This window comes from Acanthopagrus latus, chromosome 11, assembly GCF_904848185.1.
Source record: "Acanthopagrus latus isolate v.2019 chromosome 11, fAcaLat1.1, whole genome shotgun sequence".
Classification (NCBI taxonomy): Eukaryota; Metazoa; Chordata; class Actinopteri; order Spariformes; family Sparidae; genus Acanthopagrus; species Acanthopagrus latus.
Window position 1 is genome coordinate 29,769,402 of NC_051049.1, and position 18,375 is coordinate 29,787,776.

Here is an 18,375-nt window from a genome sequence, read left to right on the forward strand (position 1 = left end):
CTTTAGCACTATGTTAAAGAAATGTTAATGAGAAGAGAAAGCTCGTCATTGGTAGATTTTCTTTTCTGTCTAAACAAACGACGAATGAACAAACTGACCTTAAAGGACAACACAATTTATACTGTCATACTAAATATTTCTGACTTGGTATTTTCACTATATTATTGTTGTGCATATTCAAGTTGTACAGTTTCAATTTCTTCTCCTAAACTTAATTTTTCCACCTTTAAAGATGAAACCTATTTAAGATATAATATACTGAGTATTTAACATTGATTAAATTATTTGTTTTTAGTAGTTTCCTTTGGATTTTTTTTAAAAACTTGCTGGTAGTCCGGATCTAGTGCTACAAAGTTGCGCTCCCCATAGCTAACTTCCTAACTAGCTAAGATTTGTTCATGTGGTTGCATAAAATAAGAAATTTTTGCATAACGCAATGCATCTGTGACAAGCAGCATTTTCTTCAGATGCATGTCAGGAGATTTTATTTACATTGCATCCCATTTTGATGTTATAGTGTCAGTGAGCATTTTTAATGCATCCATATTCTTGACATTGGATGTATAAAGCTGTTTGTACATGTGCTTTTGTTTTTATAAATCTCAGTTTTTGTTGAAATGGATGCACATACAGGAGTTTCAGTTCTACTCCTACCACTAATAAGGCCTGTTAATGAGAAGATTGGCAAACAAGAAAAATTACAACTTAGTGTATTGGCGTGCCTCTGTGATTTTTTTCCAACAGCATCTGTGGCTTTTTATAGCACCTGTGAAAGTAGGGGGCCAAATTGTCATCAACTGAATAACATGTGCACTCTCAAATCTATTTCCAGGGATCAGCACCATAGTAAACAAAAAGACATGCGACAGGTGTTACGCCCCCATGAGGCCAGGGATGTAAATGCTAATTTCAATAAAATAATCAACTATATTTTTAATCAAATATATTTTAATCACAAATGTATTAATGACGCTTAAACTTGCACTAAAACATTTGATTACAATCTAGAAAAGTTTGTTCTCAAACCTATTCTGTTTGATTTTACAATAAAGACACAAAAGCAACTCCATGCAAGTACACACACATGCAAACACAGAGAGCGAGAGAGAGAAGAAGAAAAAGCATTGCTAAGAACAAATAAACTGCAGCGATAACTCACTGTAATACGTTACATTTGCATCAGCTCATTCTTGTTTTGACCATTTAAACAAAACTAAAACTCAAAGATAAACTAATTAACTAACACTTGCAAACATGATGTAATAACTGCTTATGAAAGGCTTTTAGCTTCATGGTGCAGTAAATAAAAGCACATTTGGGATTTAAGCTTTAGGACTACACCAACTAACTGGATACTTAAAGGGATAGCAGTGTTGCAGCACGTTAAATATGAATATATTTGGTTGTCTGCCTTTCTGATTTTTCCAGCTGAATGGCAGCAATCAGGTTAAAGTGCCCAGTCACTACATCTCATCTCAGATGTTGGCACCCCCTGGACCAGCTCCCACCCTGTGTCCTGCCCCATCCTCCCTTCCCAGGCCAACACTGCCTGCAGAGTCAAAGGCCACTACCACCTCCTCTGATGGAGTGACAAACTCCCCCACATCCCCCAGTAAGTGGTCTTAATGCTAACAGACTTCATTGACAGTATTGATTTGTGGCATGACACAGTATGTGCTGTATAAACATAACCCTCCAATGGTTGTTAGAAAGGAATATGTCACCATTAATAGTTAATATTTGTATATTGAAATGGAGAAACTAGAAGAAAGATAACACAGAGGGTTTACTGTCATAAAGGTTCCTGGGGAGTGTTCCAAACCAACAGTTTTATGAATACAGTATATAAAATATAAACAAAGACAACAACATCAGTTCAAGAGCAGTAGTATTATATAACGGCCGACATGTATTTAAAGGTGCACTATGCAGCTTTGGGGAAGACTTTTCAGATCTTCACAGATTGTTTTTTTATTTAAACAAACAAAATCTCTTTGTTTTCATGACTGAATAAACAAACACAATTTATACTGTTTTACTTTATTTACTTGTTAGCTTGTTTATTTACTTACGGAAAAATTTAATATTTTTCCTTTGTATCCTTAATCTGTGAGGAGCTGGCGACTTGTCCAGGGTGTACCCTGCCCTTGCCTGGAGACAGCTGGGACTGGCTCCAGCAAAAACCCCTGTGACGCCATAAAAGGGATAAAGCGGTTACAGACAATGACATGACATGTATCCTTAATATTGTAAATATTGAAATTCCGAGTTTGAATTTCTTCTCCAAAACTACATAGTGCCCTTTTAAAATGCAAGTTAGGGCTAGTTAGTGTTCTTGTTAGTGTATTGCCTTGATTAGTCATTTAATATTTCTTTGATCTTTATCTTTTTCGTATTGTTATTATTAGTTGTAGTACAGTAGTATTGTAGCACCAGTGTTAATTTTGGGTAATGAAAACTGTGATTAAAAATGTTCATCAATTAACTTTGTATCCTGAGTAAGAGGTGATGATCTCTGATAATGAAAACTATGAAGAAATGTATGTTTAATTTTTGTTGACGAGACGAGGCGGGACTAGTGGGCAGATGTAGCTCAAGAGGTAGAGTGGCTAGTCTAATAATTGGAGGGTCTCTGGTTCGAATCCCGGCTCCTCCAAGCTGCATGTCAAATGACCTTGAGCACGACACTGAACCCCAAATTGCTCCTGATGAGCAGTTGGCACCTTGCATGACAGCCTCATCAGTGTATGAATAGTGTATGTGTGAATGGGTGAACCTGACCAGTGTTGTAAAGTGGCTTTGAGCGGTCAGTAGCACTGTAAAAGCGCTTTAGACATACAAGTCCATTTACCATAAAATGTTGGTGTTGGCTATCAGACACGAATCAGTTGTGCATCTAGTTTGTCTGTCAAAACATGTGCATGTGCAGAAACGGCTGCATATGTCTAGTTAGCTGTCTTAACCAGATACATTTTGTCCAGGAAAGAGAAGCTGTGAAATTACTGCTGGTGAGTAAGAGAGAATTGTAGATCTAGTATTAGGCATTTTGTGAGGAAAGTTAGCTGTAATCTTGTTTGTTTACTTTTTGGGTAAATTGTTGTGAAACTGTTGAAACTGAGTGTTAACAGGCAGCTTCAACAGTTTGACTGTAGGGCGGACCTAAGCCTGCATGAGGTAAATCTAGCACATATGGGCTACTAACTACAGCGTCAACTGCAGCGTCAGGACAGCCGAACAAAGGCTTAGGGAGTCTCTCTGTGGGAGCCTATCAAGGAAGTCAAAGTAACTTGCTGTCCATCTCCGATTGGAGCCATGACTTCTTCCCAGTCCCAGTCAGGACTTCAAACCGGAGAAGATTTCACTGGAGACACATTGCTTGAGGCTGTAACCCAGCCAATCTCTGCCATCCAACTTTCTCCACTAGTACTGATCTTGAAGTACTGGGGGGTGGCTATGGAACTGCCAGTCTGCAGTCAAGAAGGCAGACACTATTTCAGCCTATGCTTCCCTGCAGACTCTCCCTTTCCTGGCCCTTACCAAGACCTGGAACACTGCCACTCCTGCTGCCCTCTCAACTGCCCATTCTCACACTCCCCGAGGCAAACAGGTCGAGGAGGAGAAACTGGCCTCTTCATCGCCCACGTGGTCCTACCAGGTCGTTCCGTTGGACCACCTACCCAGATCTGCTTTTGAATTCCACGCTGTCTGTGTCATACTTCCTTTCAAACTCAACATTGTGGAGATATACCACCCTCCCGGTCCTCTCCGTGCCTTCTTTCAACTTGACCTTGTACTCATAAGGTCCTGTAGAACATCGGCACTTTCTGTTACCCCACTCACTGTGTCTGACCACCACTCCTGTCACTTTCTCTCCCCTTAAAATTCACCACCTCCCTCGCCCCTAAACCTCACACAGTTAACCACCCGCCGCAACCCGAAATCCCTCTCTCCCTCTGCTCTCTTCTCTACTGTTCTTTCCTCACTACCATCCACGGACCAATTCACTAAAATGTCTACTGAGGAAGCCTCTTCCACTCTGTTATCCTCCCTCTCCTCCATTCTAGAATCCAAAAATACAGACCTGTACCTCTTCTTTCATTCCTCTCTAAAACCCTGGAACGCGCAGTCTACAACCAACTGTCCTCTTATCTTTCAGAAAATTACCTCCTTGACCCAGTCAAGGCTTCAGGACTGATCAGTCCACTGAGACGGCCCTCTTCACATTGTCTGAGTCACCTGGTGCCGCCAGAGTTCTCAAAGGGTCGGACCGGCCTAACAAACCCGACCGGACCCGCAGGTTCGGGGCGGTTCCGGCTGAAAATATATGCAAATGAGCCGGGTTAGGGTTATGGCATTGAGAACTCTAAGCCAGAGTCTCATCCCACTCGTTAGTCTTCATTCCCCTTTTAAGATTTAGACTAAGTCATTGTCATTCGAATTACACTTTACGGTGTAATGGGAAGAACATTTTGTTTCAGTGGCTCTGGATAGTGCAGGATAAAAAAAACAACAGCATTTATTTACATGAAATATGAATAATTAAAAAGTGAAGACATAAATACTTGTTAACTAGGTATCTTAACTGCAACATAACAATGACAAAAAGTAGGCTCCTGACGAGGGGTATTTATTTACAAAATGGGTTATTTAGGGAATTTAAAGGATATCAAGGATGTGAAAACATAACAAAAGCAGGAAAACAGCAGGCGCACCAAATGGTGTGGACCCTAACCCTAACCCACCCCTGGGATGAGAGAGAGCCTGAACCCTGCAGGAAAACCTGCTCTTATAGATAGTGGCTCCAACCCATGATTGAGATTCACACCTGAAACACATTAGAAATAGTTAGAGAACTCGAGCAGCCAACAGAAAATACAAACAGGGAGAACTACACCACCCAGAGTTGGAGGAGGATGTAACACCTCCACACCAAAATGGTGACTGTAGTCTCCATAATTATATGCAAACAACAAGACAACAATACATTAGGCCCACACATCCATTGTCAAGATGTGCGGAGCACCATTTTACAAAGAAAAACAAGAAATACAGCAATGTTGTAAAATTTGAAACACACACACATCAATCCTGACACAACAGATCAAACAGACATGCATTCACACTCAAAACATGCACATCGAACTCACAAAGTCAAAGGCTAACACTCTCAGTTAATACTAATTGTAGAAATGAGAACAGGGACTATGGTACTCTCAACAGAGCGTCTGCAATGACGTTATCAGTACTGCACACATGCTTGATCCCGATGTTAAAGGGGTGCAAGATCAAGCCCCACCGCATCAGACGCTGGTTAGTGTTTCTCATAAGGCACAGAAATTTCAGAGGGTCATGATCACTGTACACAACAATTTTACAGTAGTGGGTGTGTGGGGGGCTGGGGGTGCTGGAGGGGTGGCAGGAGGTGAGCTACACCTGTTAAAAAACTGGTTAAACTGGTTTGCTCTATCCAGGCTCCCTGATGTCTGCCTGTCTTCCCCCTTCATCCCTGTGATGTTCTTCATTCCCGTCCACACATCTCTCATACTGTTTTGTTGGCGTTTGGCCTCCAGCTTCCTCTTGTAGCTGTCCTTAAATGTCCTCAGCACCTCTCTGAGTTTGTGCTGTACTCTCCTCTGCTCCTCTCTGTCTCCAGACCTGAATGCCCTCTTCTTCATGTTCAGAAGTACCTTCAGGTCACTGGCGATCCAGGGCTTGTTGTTGGAGAGGCAGGCGAAACAAATGCAGAGATCTCCTTAGCCCTACGCATAAGTGGTATCTGCCAGTAGCCTTTTAGCAAGTCACAACTTGGTCACGTAAACAGATGATCCCACGCGGTCAATGCAATCATCCAGCCTAGGCAATGGATAACAGTCAGGTTTAGTTACTGCATTAACACGTCTGTAATAAGCACAGAAATGGAATGTACCGTTGCCAACAAGAATACATGATGAACTCCATGCACTCATGCTGGGCTCAGCAATGTTATTCAACAGCATGTTCTCAACTTATTTCTTTAACATGGCCCATTTCACTGGATTGACGGTATGGGCGTTGTTTAATTGGGACTGAATCCCTCAATTACAGTGGGTTCTCATCTGCACCAGGCTCATGAGCTCATGAGCCCGGTGCAGACAAGAATGGAAATTTGAAGCATAACTAAAGATATGCTTTGCAGGAGAGTCACTCAAATATTGATCATTCAAAATGTCCAAGGGACCTAGCGGAGCGTGTGCAAAAACAAGATTGGTGGGACTAAACACACTAAACTCGACAAGCAAACAGTAACCAAGGAACAGCATCTACCCAAGCTTTACCAGACTCCAAGAAATATGCACGCAACATGATCTTCATCGTTTGGTGATAACTCTCCAGCGCACCCTGGCTTTCAGGGTGATATGTGCTGGACACATTGTGCTGTATATGAAGCTGTTTCAGCACGCGGGTGAACACACAGGATATGAAGTTCGACCCGCAGTCAGTTTGGGCAATCTTAGGCAGACCGAACAGGGACAAGAATTTGAGTAGCTCTTTTAGCACCATCCTGGCCGAAATTGTCCTCAGAGGAACAGCTTCTGGGAAACGGGTAGCAGCAAACATCATCGTTAACAGATATTGATATCCCCCCATTGAGCGAACAAGCGGACTTACAATATCAGCAGTGACATGATCAAAGGGCTGGCCTATAACTGGCCTTGGGTATAGGTGAGTGGGAGGAATCGTCTGGTTGGGCTTGCCAGTAACACGACAGGTTTTACAGAAACAAATGACATCCCGCTTAACGCCTGGCCAGAAAAAATGCTGGTTGGTGTGGTTGGGTCTGTTAGAAATATCCAAGTGACTGGCCAAACCATCATGAGCCACACTCAAAATCTCATCTCTATACCCAGATGGCATGACAGTCTGTTCTAAAGAGTTACACTGGTCTGGAACATGATAAGGTCTCCACTTTCTCATCAAGATGCCATCTCAAAAATAAGCATTGTGGTCCTTATCCAGATCAACATCTGATGAGGCAAGCTGAAACAATGAGGCACGGGACGCATCAACTTTTTGAGCTTCAATAAGTTTCTCATGAGACAGGTGCACAGTCTCACTACTCACTTTACTTGATATCTCAGACCCAGCACAAGAAGCACTGGTAGAAGTCTTAGGTGTCTTCTTAAAATCATCAAGGGCAACAAGAAATGAATCAGACAAATCACAGAAAGAATCAGAAGAATCCAGATCAACGAGAGAAGATGAGCACTCTTTCCCCTAAGAGGAGCTGGAACACGTTGCCATAGCACGTATTACCGCACAGGCAGGGATAACATTGGAGTGTTGCTGTACGCACTGATGAACTAACGGCTTGTCTGGTACAGCAACATGAAGCAACACTTCAGCATCATTTTTCCATACATTTCCCCAACCAATGTCATTCCCAATTGTGTTACCGCCAGCAACACAATTGGACTTCAACTCAATTCGATGGAGAGGAACCACAGTTGAGTCCATCTCAAGCCATGGACAAGAACACTCTTACCGGTCTTTGACTCTTCAGACACCGCTAGAACCCTTTCCAACAGCAGTGACAACGCAGCACCAGTATCGTGCAAAATGTGCACTGGGACGAGATGTTCACCACCAGGCAAGGCCAGGAAACCGTCGCTGAGAAAAGGCTCGTACCCAGACTAGGAGTCATTAGGAAATGCAACAACAGACGATGGCTGTGGAGTTGTTTTAATCAAACCCATGGCCCTAGCAGCCTGTTTCTTCTTCAGCACAGGACGTTCCACCACTATGTGCCCAGGCTTTTTATATTAGTAACAGATTGGCTCAGAATTACTGGAAAAATGATTTGACTTGTCAGTATGACTTGACTGGGAAGAGTCGGACTTGTGCCTCTTTTTAAAAAGAACGCAATGGGTCAAGGCAAACTTATCTGCCAAGACCGCAGCTTCATGCAAGGTATTAACGTGACGTTCAATAAGATATGTCGACACAGCCATAGGTATACAATTCTTAAACTCTTCTGCCAACATTAATTCACGCATCTTCGCCTGACTCACCTCCTTCGCAGAGCACCAGCGAAAAGCATGAAAAGTGTTTCTTTTCGCATGCAAACTCCATATAGGTTTGATGCTCAGTTTTCTTGTAGTGCCTAAAGCACTGCAGGTATGCCTCTGGAACAAGCTCATGGCAGCGGAGAATAGATGCCTTAACTTTGTTGTAGTCTGCACTTTGTTCTACAGACATTGCCCCATATACCTCCTGAGCACGGCCAGTTAAAACAGACTGAAGTAACAGCGGCCATACCTCCCTAGGCCACTTAAGAGTCAATGCCACCTTCTCGAAGTGCGGAAAATACTTTTCTTCATCCTTCTCAACAAATGGTGATACAAGACAGATGTTCCTCATGATGTCAAACGAGCCAGATTGAGCTAAATCAAGATTATCTTCTCACGCCTTAATCTCGAGGCGTCTCAACTCAAGCTGATTTTCAGTTACCAAGTTCCCTCTCTCAGAGAGCTCTTTCAGCCAGATAGGTTCTCTCATATCTACAGGTGGCAACTTACCACTTTCAATAAGAAAAGGAAGCATTATTGACTTAGCTGTGTGTTTTAAATGTTTTTCTGAGCTACTAAGCTCAATGTCAAATGCAGTTCCCACCTCGACCAGTTGATCCTTTGTGAGGCTATGGAATGTCTCCACTGATGGATTTTCAATGAAATCTTCTGCCACTGATGTCATGGTGACAATAAATCAACAAACAAACAAACAAACAAACTTGAATGGCTGCAACAAGAATGCAAAATCCCCCAAAATGACCACAGCTTTCTCAAAAGGCCCTTTAACCACACCACAACACTAGGAGAATCAAAGATTTAGACTAACGAATATGGGTAAAACCCACAAAATCACACAAGCCCAAAGCCTAATCCAATACAGATCAACCCATTACAACACTGCACTCACAGTACACAAGACTACAACTAAAGCAACATCTCGCAAGCACCGGTAACTGGATGTTTTGCAATTACACTTCAACCCCTACCAAAACAAAAAACTGAACTCACCCTCTCTCTAGTCTTCAGTGGGTTCGTTCCCTAACCAAAATAACAAAATGACAGAGTCTGTTTCCACCCGGCAGCTACTAATTGAGGTGCAATCACTAACATCCAGCAAAACTTGAGGTACTCACCAAAAGTCACGATTAAAGCCTACAACTTCCTACTTCATCAAAGAAAGTTCAATAGAGGACGAGTTCCCATTATGTTACATAGCAAAGACAAAAAGTCACCAGAAGCTTGTGACTAGGGGTATTCATTTACAAAATGATATTTAACAGGGAATTTAAAGAAAATCAAGAATGTGAAAACATAACAAAAGCAGGAAAACGGTAGGCGCAACAGTTGCCATGGAGGCACCCCTGCCTGAACACTGCAGGAAAACCAACATAGGTAGTGGCTCCAGCCCATGATTGAGATTCACATCTGTGTCATATGCAAACTTCACAATGTGATTAGTGGTGGACCTGGCACAGCAGTCGTGGGTCATAAGGAAGAACAGCAGAACTCAGGACGCAGCCTGGAGGGGAGCCGCTGCACAGAGAGATGACACTGGAGGTGCAGTCACCCACTTGCACAGACTGGGGTCTGTTAGTGAGGAAGTCAAGAAGGCAGTTACACAGGGGGTTCTGAAGCCAAGGGGGGCCAATTTGCTCACCAAATACTGCGGGATGATGGTGTTGAACGCCGAAAAAACATTCGCACATGTGCGTTCCTCCCTTTTAGATGTTGTAGGCATGGCATCTACTATGGAGCATTTTGGCCGGTAAGCAAACTGGTTTGGGTGAAATGTTGGGGGGGGGGGGGGTTGGAGTCTGGGACAATATTGTCCATGCCTCTCGAAGCACTTCATCATGATTGGGGTGAGCGTTAGTCATTGAGGGAGAACATTGTGGGTTTTTTAGGCACCGGTATAATTGTGGCAGTCTTCATGATGGTACCATAGCCTGGATCAGCAAGGTGTTGAAGATGTCTGTGATAACTCCTGTCAGCTGGTCAGCACATTACTTGGGCACCCGTCCTGGTATGTCGTCAAGGCCCGCTGCTTTCCTGGTGTTCACTTTCCTCAGGGTTCTCCTGACAACAGCTGTGTCCAGACTGAGTGGCTGCTCACCCAGGCGAGGGACAGATTTCCTCGCAGGAGTGGTGTCAAACCTCCCAAAGTGGTTATTTAGCTCATTTAGAAAGTTGTTGTCTATTGTCACGGGGAGGGAGGAGTAGGTTTATAGTCTGTGATGACTTGGATAGCCTGCCACATTCGTCTGGTGTTAGTGGGGTCATGGAAGAAGTTCTGTGCTTTTTGAGCACGCTTTGCAATTCTTGTGGCACGGTTCAGGTTGGCTCTAGATGTTCTAAGTGCCATCACGTCACCAGATTTAAAAGTGACCTTGGGCGCTGCATAGCTCAGTCGGTAGCGCGCGCGACCCATGTGCCGAGGCTCTGCAGCGGACCCGGGTTCGACTCCCGGCCCAGGTCCCTTTGCTGCGTGTCACTCCCCGTCTCTTACCCTGTTTCCTGTCCAAACTCTTCAGCTGTACTGTCAAAAAGGCCAAAAAAAATACTTAAAAAAAAAAAAAAAGTGACATTGCGTGCTTTCATCATTGCACGTACCTCACTGTCCATACAGGGTTTCTCATTGGCCCGTGTGGTGATGTTTTTTATCACACAAATGTCCTCCATGCACTTCTGATTGTATGCAGACACAGACTCAGCATACTCCCCCACCTGAGTGTGACGATTGTAAGTAGCAGCTGCCTTGAACATGTCCCAGTCAGTACACTCAAAGCAGTTCTCTAATGCTGCTATGGCTCCTGCAGGCCAAACCCTCACCTGCCTCACTAGCCCCTTTTAGATAAAAAGGTGGCACATTTGCAGCAAGGTAAAGGCTGCAATGTGCCACCTTGTCTATCTAAAAGGAAGGTGTAATATTCCTTCTTTTCCAAAAAGCCACCACTTGGCCATCACTGGGGTAGGCGTAAACATGTGACGTGACGTGTAGCACGAAGTTGGCCGTGAACAATGAAGGTTCATTTCATTTCATTTCATTTGTCTACAATATAAGAGCTTTACGTTGCACCCCACTGGAGTTTAGAACTGGGTTCTTAGTGGGGGGCATGTAATTTGAAAGTAGCGATTGTTAGTAGCTTGCCTCTATAACAACAAGCGGACATCGAAGATAGCTACAGAGACCGAGGAGACGCTGCATCCCCTGGATCTCAGCGGCTTTCCAGTTGCTCATCTTGAAGTCTGCGGATGAAGTGTTGGAAAAACTCCTGGCTGTGGGTCGCACAACCGTGCAGGTCATCGACACCTCTGCCCATCTCCCACAGGCACATCGACAGCTGGGATTTACATAGCATTGGAGGTGGCAATAAGTGTACCTTCTGAGGCGTCAAACTGGTGGACCAAAAGAGACCCCTAATTTGCCGCCTTCTGTCTAAATCCGTGAACCTTGCTACAAAAACCACAGCGGCTTGCTGCCCGGTATAAAAATGGCTACTGTGGGTTTTTTCCTGATAAGCCGGGGCTTGTATGCAGGGATTAGCATCACAAAGAGATTGTCTGAGGAGCCAAAGTGGGAGTGGAGTGCAGCTCTGAATGCCTTTTTGATGTAGATTGCAGTTCACTGATTGAGCGATACAGAACATTCAGGGCTTCTCTTGTGTTAGCACTGGGGGGAATGTACACTGCTGTGAAGATGATAACAGTAAATTCCCAGGGTAGATAGAAAGGTCTGCATTTGACAGTCAATCGTTCAACATCAGGGGAGTCGTAACTTGAGACCAGCTTCCCGTTGTTGCACCAGTTGTTGTTGGTGTATATGCAAACACCGCTGCCCTGGGATTTACCGGTGAGAGAGCTGCTTCTATCAGACTAGAATGTTGTTAGCCCCTCTATGCTAACTGCATCATCTGGGACGGATGGTTTTAGCCATGTTTCATTGAGAATTATGCCGTAGCAATCTCTCACCTCTCGTTTAGTTGTAAAGTCCAGTTTAAGGTAGTCCAGTTTGTTCTCAAGGAGCAGACGTTGGAAAGTAGGATGGAGAGAAGTGGCATTCTCCACAAATTTGCCTTTAGCTTAGCTATTAGCCCCGCTCGACAACCGCGCTTCCATCTGCGGTGACACCTCTTCAGCTTGTTCGTCTGTCGGCTTGTGATGCTAGGAGCGTCCATTGCAACTGGGTCTTGTCGGCGAAGCGCTTGGTCACACTGCTCCTGTCTGCTCCTCTGTCGGCTTGTGATGCCAGGAGCATCCATAGCAACTTGGTCTTGTCAACGTAGCACTCCAAGGCTATGTAAACACTCCCAAGTAGTGGAGTCTACTAAGCCCAAGTGACTGGATGATCTTAATTCTTGCAAGAGATGACGATCATATATTAATTTGTAAAGATTTTTGCAGTTTTTTGGCATCCTAGGTGGCAGATTTTGATAAGAATTTATTAAACTATCATGATCCAGTGTAGCTGCAGCCAGACAGGCCACCACCATCTTTGTCATTTTTTTTTTTTTTTCTCAACCTATCCTGCATGTTTGACATAGTCAACTACCAAATCCTCCTCTCTGGCTGAACTTGGCTTTGTTGACTCTGCTCTAACCTGGTTCACATAATACCTGACAAACTGCACCTTTCAGGTCACATGGAACGGCTCCTTGTCCAAACCCTGCTTTCTGGAAACTGGTGTCCCTCAAAGCTCAGTATTAGGACCACTTCTGTTTTCACTATACAGTTCACTAGACTCTGCAATCACTCATGGATTCTCTTACCACTGTTAATGTTGATGACACCCAACTCTTCCTCTCTTTTCCCCCCATCCTTCTCCAACACCCACATTGTGACTCGCAATGTGGGCATAATCCTCGATGACAGACTGTCCTTCACCCCCAGCATCACTGCTGTGGCCCGATCCTGCAGATTTGCCCTCTACAACATCCGGATCTGGTCTTTCCTCACAAAGGACGCAATGCAACTCCTGGTCCAAGCATTGGTCATGGACCACTGCAACTCCCTCTTGGCTGGACTCTCAGCCTCTGCAACTAAACTGTTGCAGCATATTCAGAATTCTGCAGCACGCCTAGTTTACAATCTACCCAAGGCTTCAAGGCCATCAACGGAACTGCACCAGTTTACCTCCAAACACTGGTCAGACCACACGCCCCAGCAAGAGCACTTCGCTCATCTACATCAGCTGGCCGGCTGGTACCGCCATCACTGAGAGCAAATAAAGCCTGCTCGGCAAAGTTGCTTCTGTTCTCTGTTTTGGCACCTTAGTGGTGGAACAAACTCCCAAGTATAGGGATACATTTGCTAATCTTAAATGGGCCCCCTGCACCCTGATCTCTCCTTTACTCTTCCTCTTCCTCTTCTCTGCTCTTTCTCTCCTGTTCTTCTCCTCTGCTCTTCCTCTGCTCTGGCTGAAATTAAATGTGTGATCAGTCTCTGATCCATCCGGCTCATTCGGGGCAGCGGGCCCCTCCTGCTCCACTGTGACTCTGTCTCTCTCGCTTCTCTCCAGGGTTTCTGCAGGTTTGAACAATTCAAATTTAAGACATTTTATGACCTTTTAAAGACCATTTTGAACTTAATTTAAAACCTACACGAAGTATGAAAAAGTAAATGCGGTCCCAGATTAATTTAAAAATAACCACATTTATTGCCATTCACAGAGCAGCTCAGACAATGAAGAATTGAGTGAGTTATTATAGTTTTAAATGTTTCATTAGTTTTTATTTTAATTTAGTTTTTCAGTTTGTTTGTTTTTGTTTTATTTCAGTTTAGTTTTCATTAGTGTAACAAGTGATTTAAGTAGTTTAAGTTCAGTTTTTATGTAGGAATTTCATTTTTGTTAACTATAATAACGCTCGTGCACACACACATGCACACACACACACACACACACACACACACACACACACACACACACACAGTGTTCAAAATCAGGTCAAGCAGAACTGGATAAACTTGGACCGGGAACTGGTGACAAAGCCGTACATAAGTGTGTGATTATTTGACTTCGCTTGAGACTTTTAGAAGCTAACTGGTGTTTTTCTTATTGACACCTGCACTCTCACACTGAGTGTGCCCAATCTGAAGGTTCTCTGGCAGATTTCGCTGTTGAAGTCTTTCTGGAAATGACGAAGTTGTACGCCAATAAATTACAACCGCGCTGCTGGCAAAATGCCACTTACGTTCCTGATGCTTAAGACAGAAGAGCACACGGAGCTGACTGTGAAACTCACCAACACATTTCCTCAAAACAAAAAAGGTGATGACGGAAGCGACAAATGAAAGAACATATTTAAGACCTAACTAAATGTAATTTAAGACCTACATGCAAAATATGGATGAATTTACGACTTATTAAAGCCTAAAATTGAGATTTTTAAAACTCTGTGGAAACCCTGTCTCTCTCAATGGTAGCCTGACTCCGTCCCTCCCGTATCACTCTCTCTGTCACCTGACTGCAGCTGGAGCTCTCTCCTCTCTGTGTAATCCTCTCTGATGGAGCTACCAAACTCAACTGTTTCTGTCAAAGACAACGTGTGGTGTCAAGCTTTTATACAAACTATTTACATTATGTTTTTTTCAATATGCATGGATGTATTTAATGTAGTTAAAGATAAATATTAGCTCACCAAATAGAAGCTCACCGAGGATTTGCAGACCACTCTTAAGGTCCAGGGTCCATGGAAACAGTTGTCTTCTCCCTGAAGAATATCTACAGCTACTGTTAGTGGCTTCATTACCATACAATACTCCCTCAGGAACTGATGCTCCTGTTCTGTGATGGCTTTCAACCCGAACTTGGAGGACATGGCATTCAGTTTGACTATAGGGATCTCACAGATGCGAGCAAGGCATCATAAAACAAGTTCCATCTCATAGTGCAAGGGATTAGCAGCTTCCTTGTGACAACATCATCAACAGTCTCTATAGCCACAGTTGAACAGCTAGTCTCGTTCCATAAGGTTGTGCATTTGGTCCTAACAATTCTGTATATCGCTTTTGTTTCTGTCTCGACAGTATCCACTTGTCAACATCAGTATATGAAACACACATACATAGATGATGCAGCCATTTAAGCTATTTCTGCCTTTAACTTTCAACCGATTCAGTGTTTTTTCACCTTTTTAAGTTCATTCTGCTTTTAACTGTCCACCGTTCTAGTGTTTTTTTCACATTTTTAACCTCTTTCTGCCCTCTTGCTCTAGACCTTTTTAGCCTTTTCAGATATTCATCTTTCTGCCTTTTCAACTCCTTCAGACATTCTGCTTCATGTTCAGATATGAAAATGTTCAACTTTTTAAACTCTTTCAGCCCTCCTCAGCTTATCTGCCTTTTCATCTTTTAAAAATATTCATCTTTGTACCTTTGCCGCTTTTTTATACATTTTGCTTCATGTTCCGCTACAGAAACTGTTCAGCTATCAATATGTTCAACTTTTAAAGCTCTTTCTGCCTTTAACTTTCCATTTTTACAGTCTTTTTCACCTTTTTAAGCTCTTTCTGCCCTCTTATTCTACAACTTTTCGGCCTTTTCTGTCTTTTTTCTCCTTTTCAAGCTCTTTCGGCCCTCTTGCTCAACACCTTTTTAGCCTTTTCAGATGTTCATCTTTCTGCCTTTTCAACTCCTTTAAACATTCCGCTTCATGTTCAGCTTTGAAAATGTTCAACTTTTTAAACTCTTTCAGCCCTTTTCAGCTTTTCTGTCTTTCCATCTTTTGAAAATATTCATCTCTCTGCCTTTTGAGCTTCTTTATACATTTAGCTTCATGTTCAGCTACAGAAACTGTTCACCTATCAACGTGTTCAGCTTTTTATGCTCTTTCTGCCTTTAGCTTTTCAGCTTTTTCAGCTTTTCAGCAGTACATTCAGCAGATTTCCCTTCAGCATTCACACTGTATTTTTGCAGGAAATGCAATTTGTCTAGTTAATTAATTAATAACAATGGGTGTCAGCAGAATAAGTTATAAGTTAAAATAAATATCGTAAACAATCACACATATGGTCAAGATTGACCCCTACTCTTACATGCAGAGAGGGTATCTGCCCTCTGGATCAAGACTAGAATATGGTTCCACTGGAGAGGAAGGAACCACAAGAAGCCCTGCATCCATGTTCTGCTGGGTTGGGGTATTGCATGAGCTCAAGATATGTGTGAGGTTTTCTTAACTGATCTGCATCATCTGGCTTCATTGATTCAAGTATTTTCCAAGTATTAATGGGTATCATCTGCATAACAAGTACCATGTATGCAGTGTTTCCTACTAATATTACCTAAAGGAAGCATATGTAAGATGAATTGTATTGGTCCAAGCACAAAACCTTGTGGATTCTTGTTTTAATGATCAATTCTTTTATTGATTTTTAAACATAAATATGCTGGGTGAGATTACAAATTGAAGAATCATTAAAAAGGTTTAGACAAAGTAATCTCACATGTCCTTACAATATAGAATTAGCAAGTAGCTATAGGGAGAAAGGGAAAACAAATAATAATAATAATAATAATAATGATAATAATAATAATAATAATAATAATAATAATAATAATAATAATAATAATAATAATAATAATAATAATAATAATAATAACAAAGCAAACAACAACACGAATAGCAAGTGAAAACAGAAATGTTGGAGTTGTCACTAACTTCCAGTGAATAAGGAAGTGTTTTGCCAAGTATTTTAGATAGTGTCTCTGCAACCATTTTTCAGAACTGAACTGAAATATGTTCAATGCATGACATTGAAATTGATAACTTGGTGGTTGGGGTTCCTGGAAGATAGTTGTATGTCCAGGTTTAGGTTGGAGCTATTTGGAGAGAGGTCTGTCTTCCACGGTCAAAGAATGGTTAGTGGCATACAAGAGGCCTTATTCAAGATAAAATATATAGTTTTGAGGCCAGTCCACTGGGGCTGGTCAGAGCCCTGTGAAATGCATGTATGGGGAGAGGTATTTTCCAAGACACACCATTCCATCATGAGTACCATAGATGTCACCAGGAGTGTGCATCCTTTTACTACTCAATTGAGAAAATTAGATTGGTTGATTTCCCAGTTGGAGATTATTATTATTGAAAATGGGAGAGTGGAGGTAAGGTTGGTCAGAATGTTGCAGTGCTTTTCAGCATGATGCCAGGTAGAGGTTGCTTTGGTTAAAATTGAGCCCAATTTTTCTTGTGAGTGTTTGAGTGTAAGGTTTTCCACTGGCCACCAAGACATCTGAGAAGCAGGATTCAACCATATGGAGCTGGGGTGCATTAGAAAAGACCAGTGATGCCACTGGAAGTTTGGGACCCTGAGAATGATATTGGAAGAGTATTCCATCTTTGTAAGTCTGCTTCCATCTGTCTCAAGAACCTTACAGTTTTTTGAGATCGAAGGGAGGATTGATACTCCTACATATTTGAAGTTTTGGATCAATATTGGGTATTGTGGTCAACTGTCTTGTTGAAGCTTGAGAGGGAGTAAAGCTGATTTACTCCAGTTAACTTTATATCCTGAGATTTGACTAAAACCATTGAATATGATGAGGAAGAGACAGAGAGTCATCTTAAATAAAAAAAGCAATATTTCATTGGCACATAGAGAGATAAGGTGTTGGGTGTTATGTATATTGATATGTGCATGACTAACTGATTATCAGACAGGCTGGGCCACAGGTTCCAGATAGATGGCATTTAGTAAGGAAGAGAGAGGCAAGAGCTACGAGAAATATGGAACTGTTTAGAACAGATGTTCCCTGTCAGTACCATAGCAGTGGGATTTGATTAACGAACTTGAATCATAGTGATAAAATGAGTACCAAAGCCCAAAGCTCAGTGTAGTACTGACCATAGAAAATGCCTACCAAGGTGATCAAAAGCCTTTTCTACATCAAGAGAAAGGATAGCTGTTGAAGAATCTCTGTTATTGGAAATCTCAATGTTATGATGAAGACGGCTTACATTGTCAGAGGCAAGGCAGTTTTTGATGTAGCTTGTCTGATCCTCATCTATGAGATGATTCTATGGAGATTCAATCAAGAAGCTAGTGCTTTGGCATAAAGCTTGATATCAGTATTTTGTAGTGAAAATTGTGGATAATTTGAGCAATCCTGTGGATCCTTGACTTTTTTTTAGAGAAGCAAGATAAGGGCTGTGTTGTTATTTTTACAGAACAACCCTTTAGATATAGCAAAGAGAATCATATCAAGTAAGAGAGCTCCTACCTGGGGCCAGAATGCTGAATAGACCTCGAGGGGTAACCCGTCCAAGCCTGTTTGCCTTTATTCATTTACAGGAGAGCTTTATGGAGTTTAGGAAGAGATAGAGGAGCACAAGATC

At 42.5% G+C, this 18,375-nt stretch overlaps 1 protein-coding gene across 7 annotated transcripts in view; it reads left to right on the top strand.

The window, feature by feature from the left end:
• nfic (nuclear factor I/C) overlaps positions 1-18,375 on the top strand; it is a 136,154-nt gene that overhangs the window by 91,232 nt on the left and 26,547 nt on the right. For 4 of the 7 annotated variants that reach the window (XM_037116021.1, XM_037116020.1, XM_037116023.1 and 1 more), the window contains one exon: positions 1,429-1,612. The exons of the other annotated variants lie outside the window; for them this stretch is intronic. In XM_037116021.1, the coding sequence (XP_036971916.1) occupies positions 1,429-1,612 (184 nt within the window). The remainder of the gene's footprint in view (positions 1-1,428; positions 1,613-18,375) is intronic. 7 annotated transcript variants of the gene reach the window in all.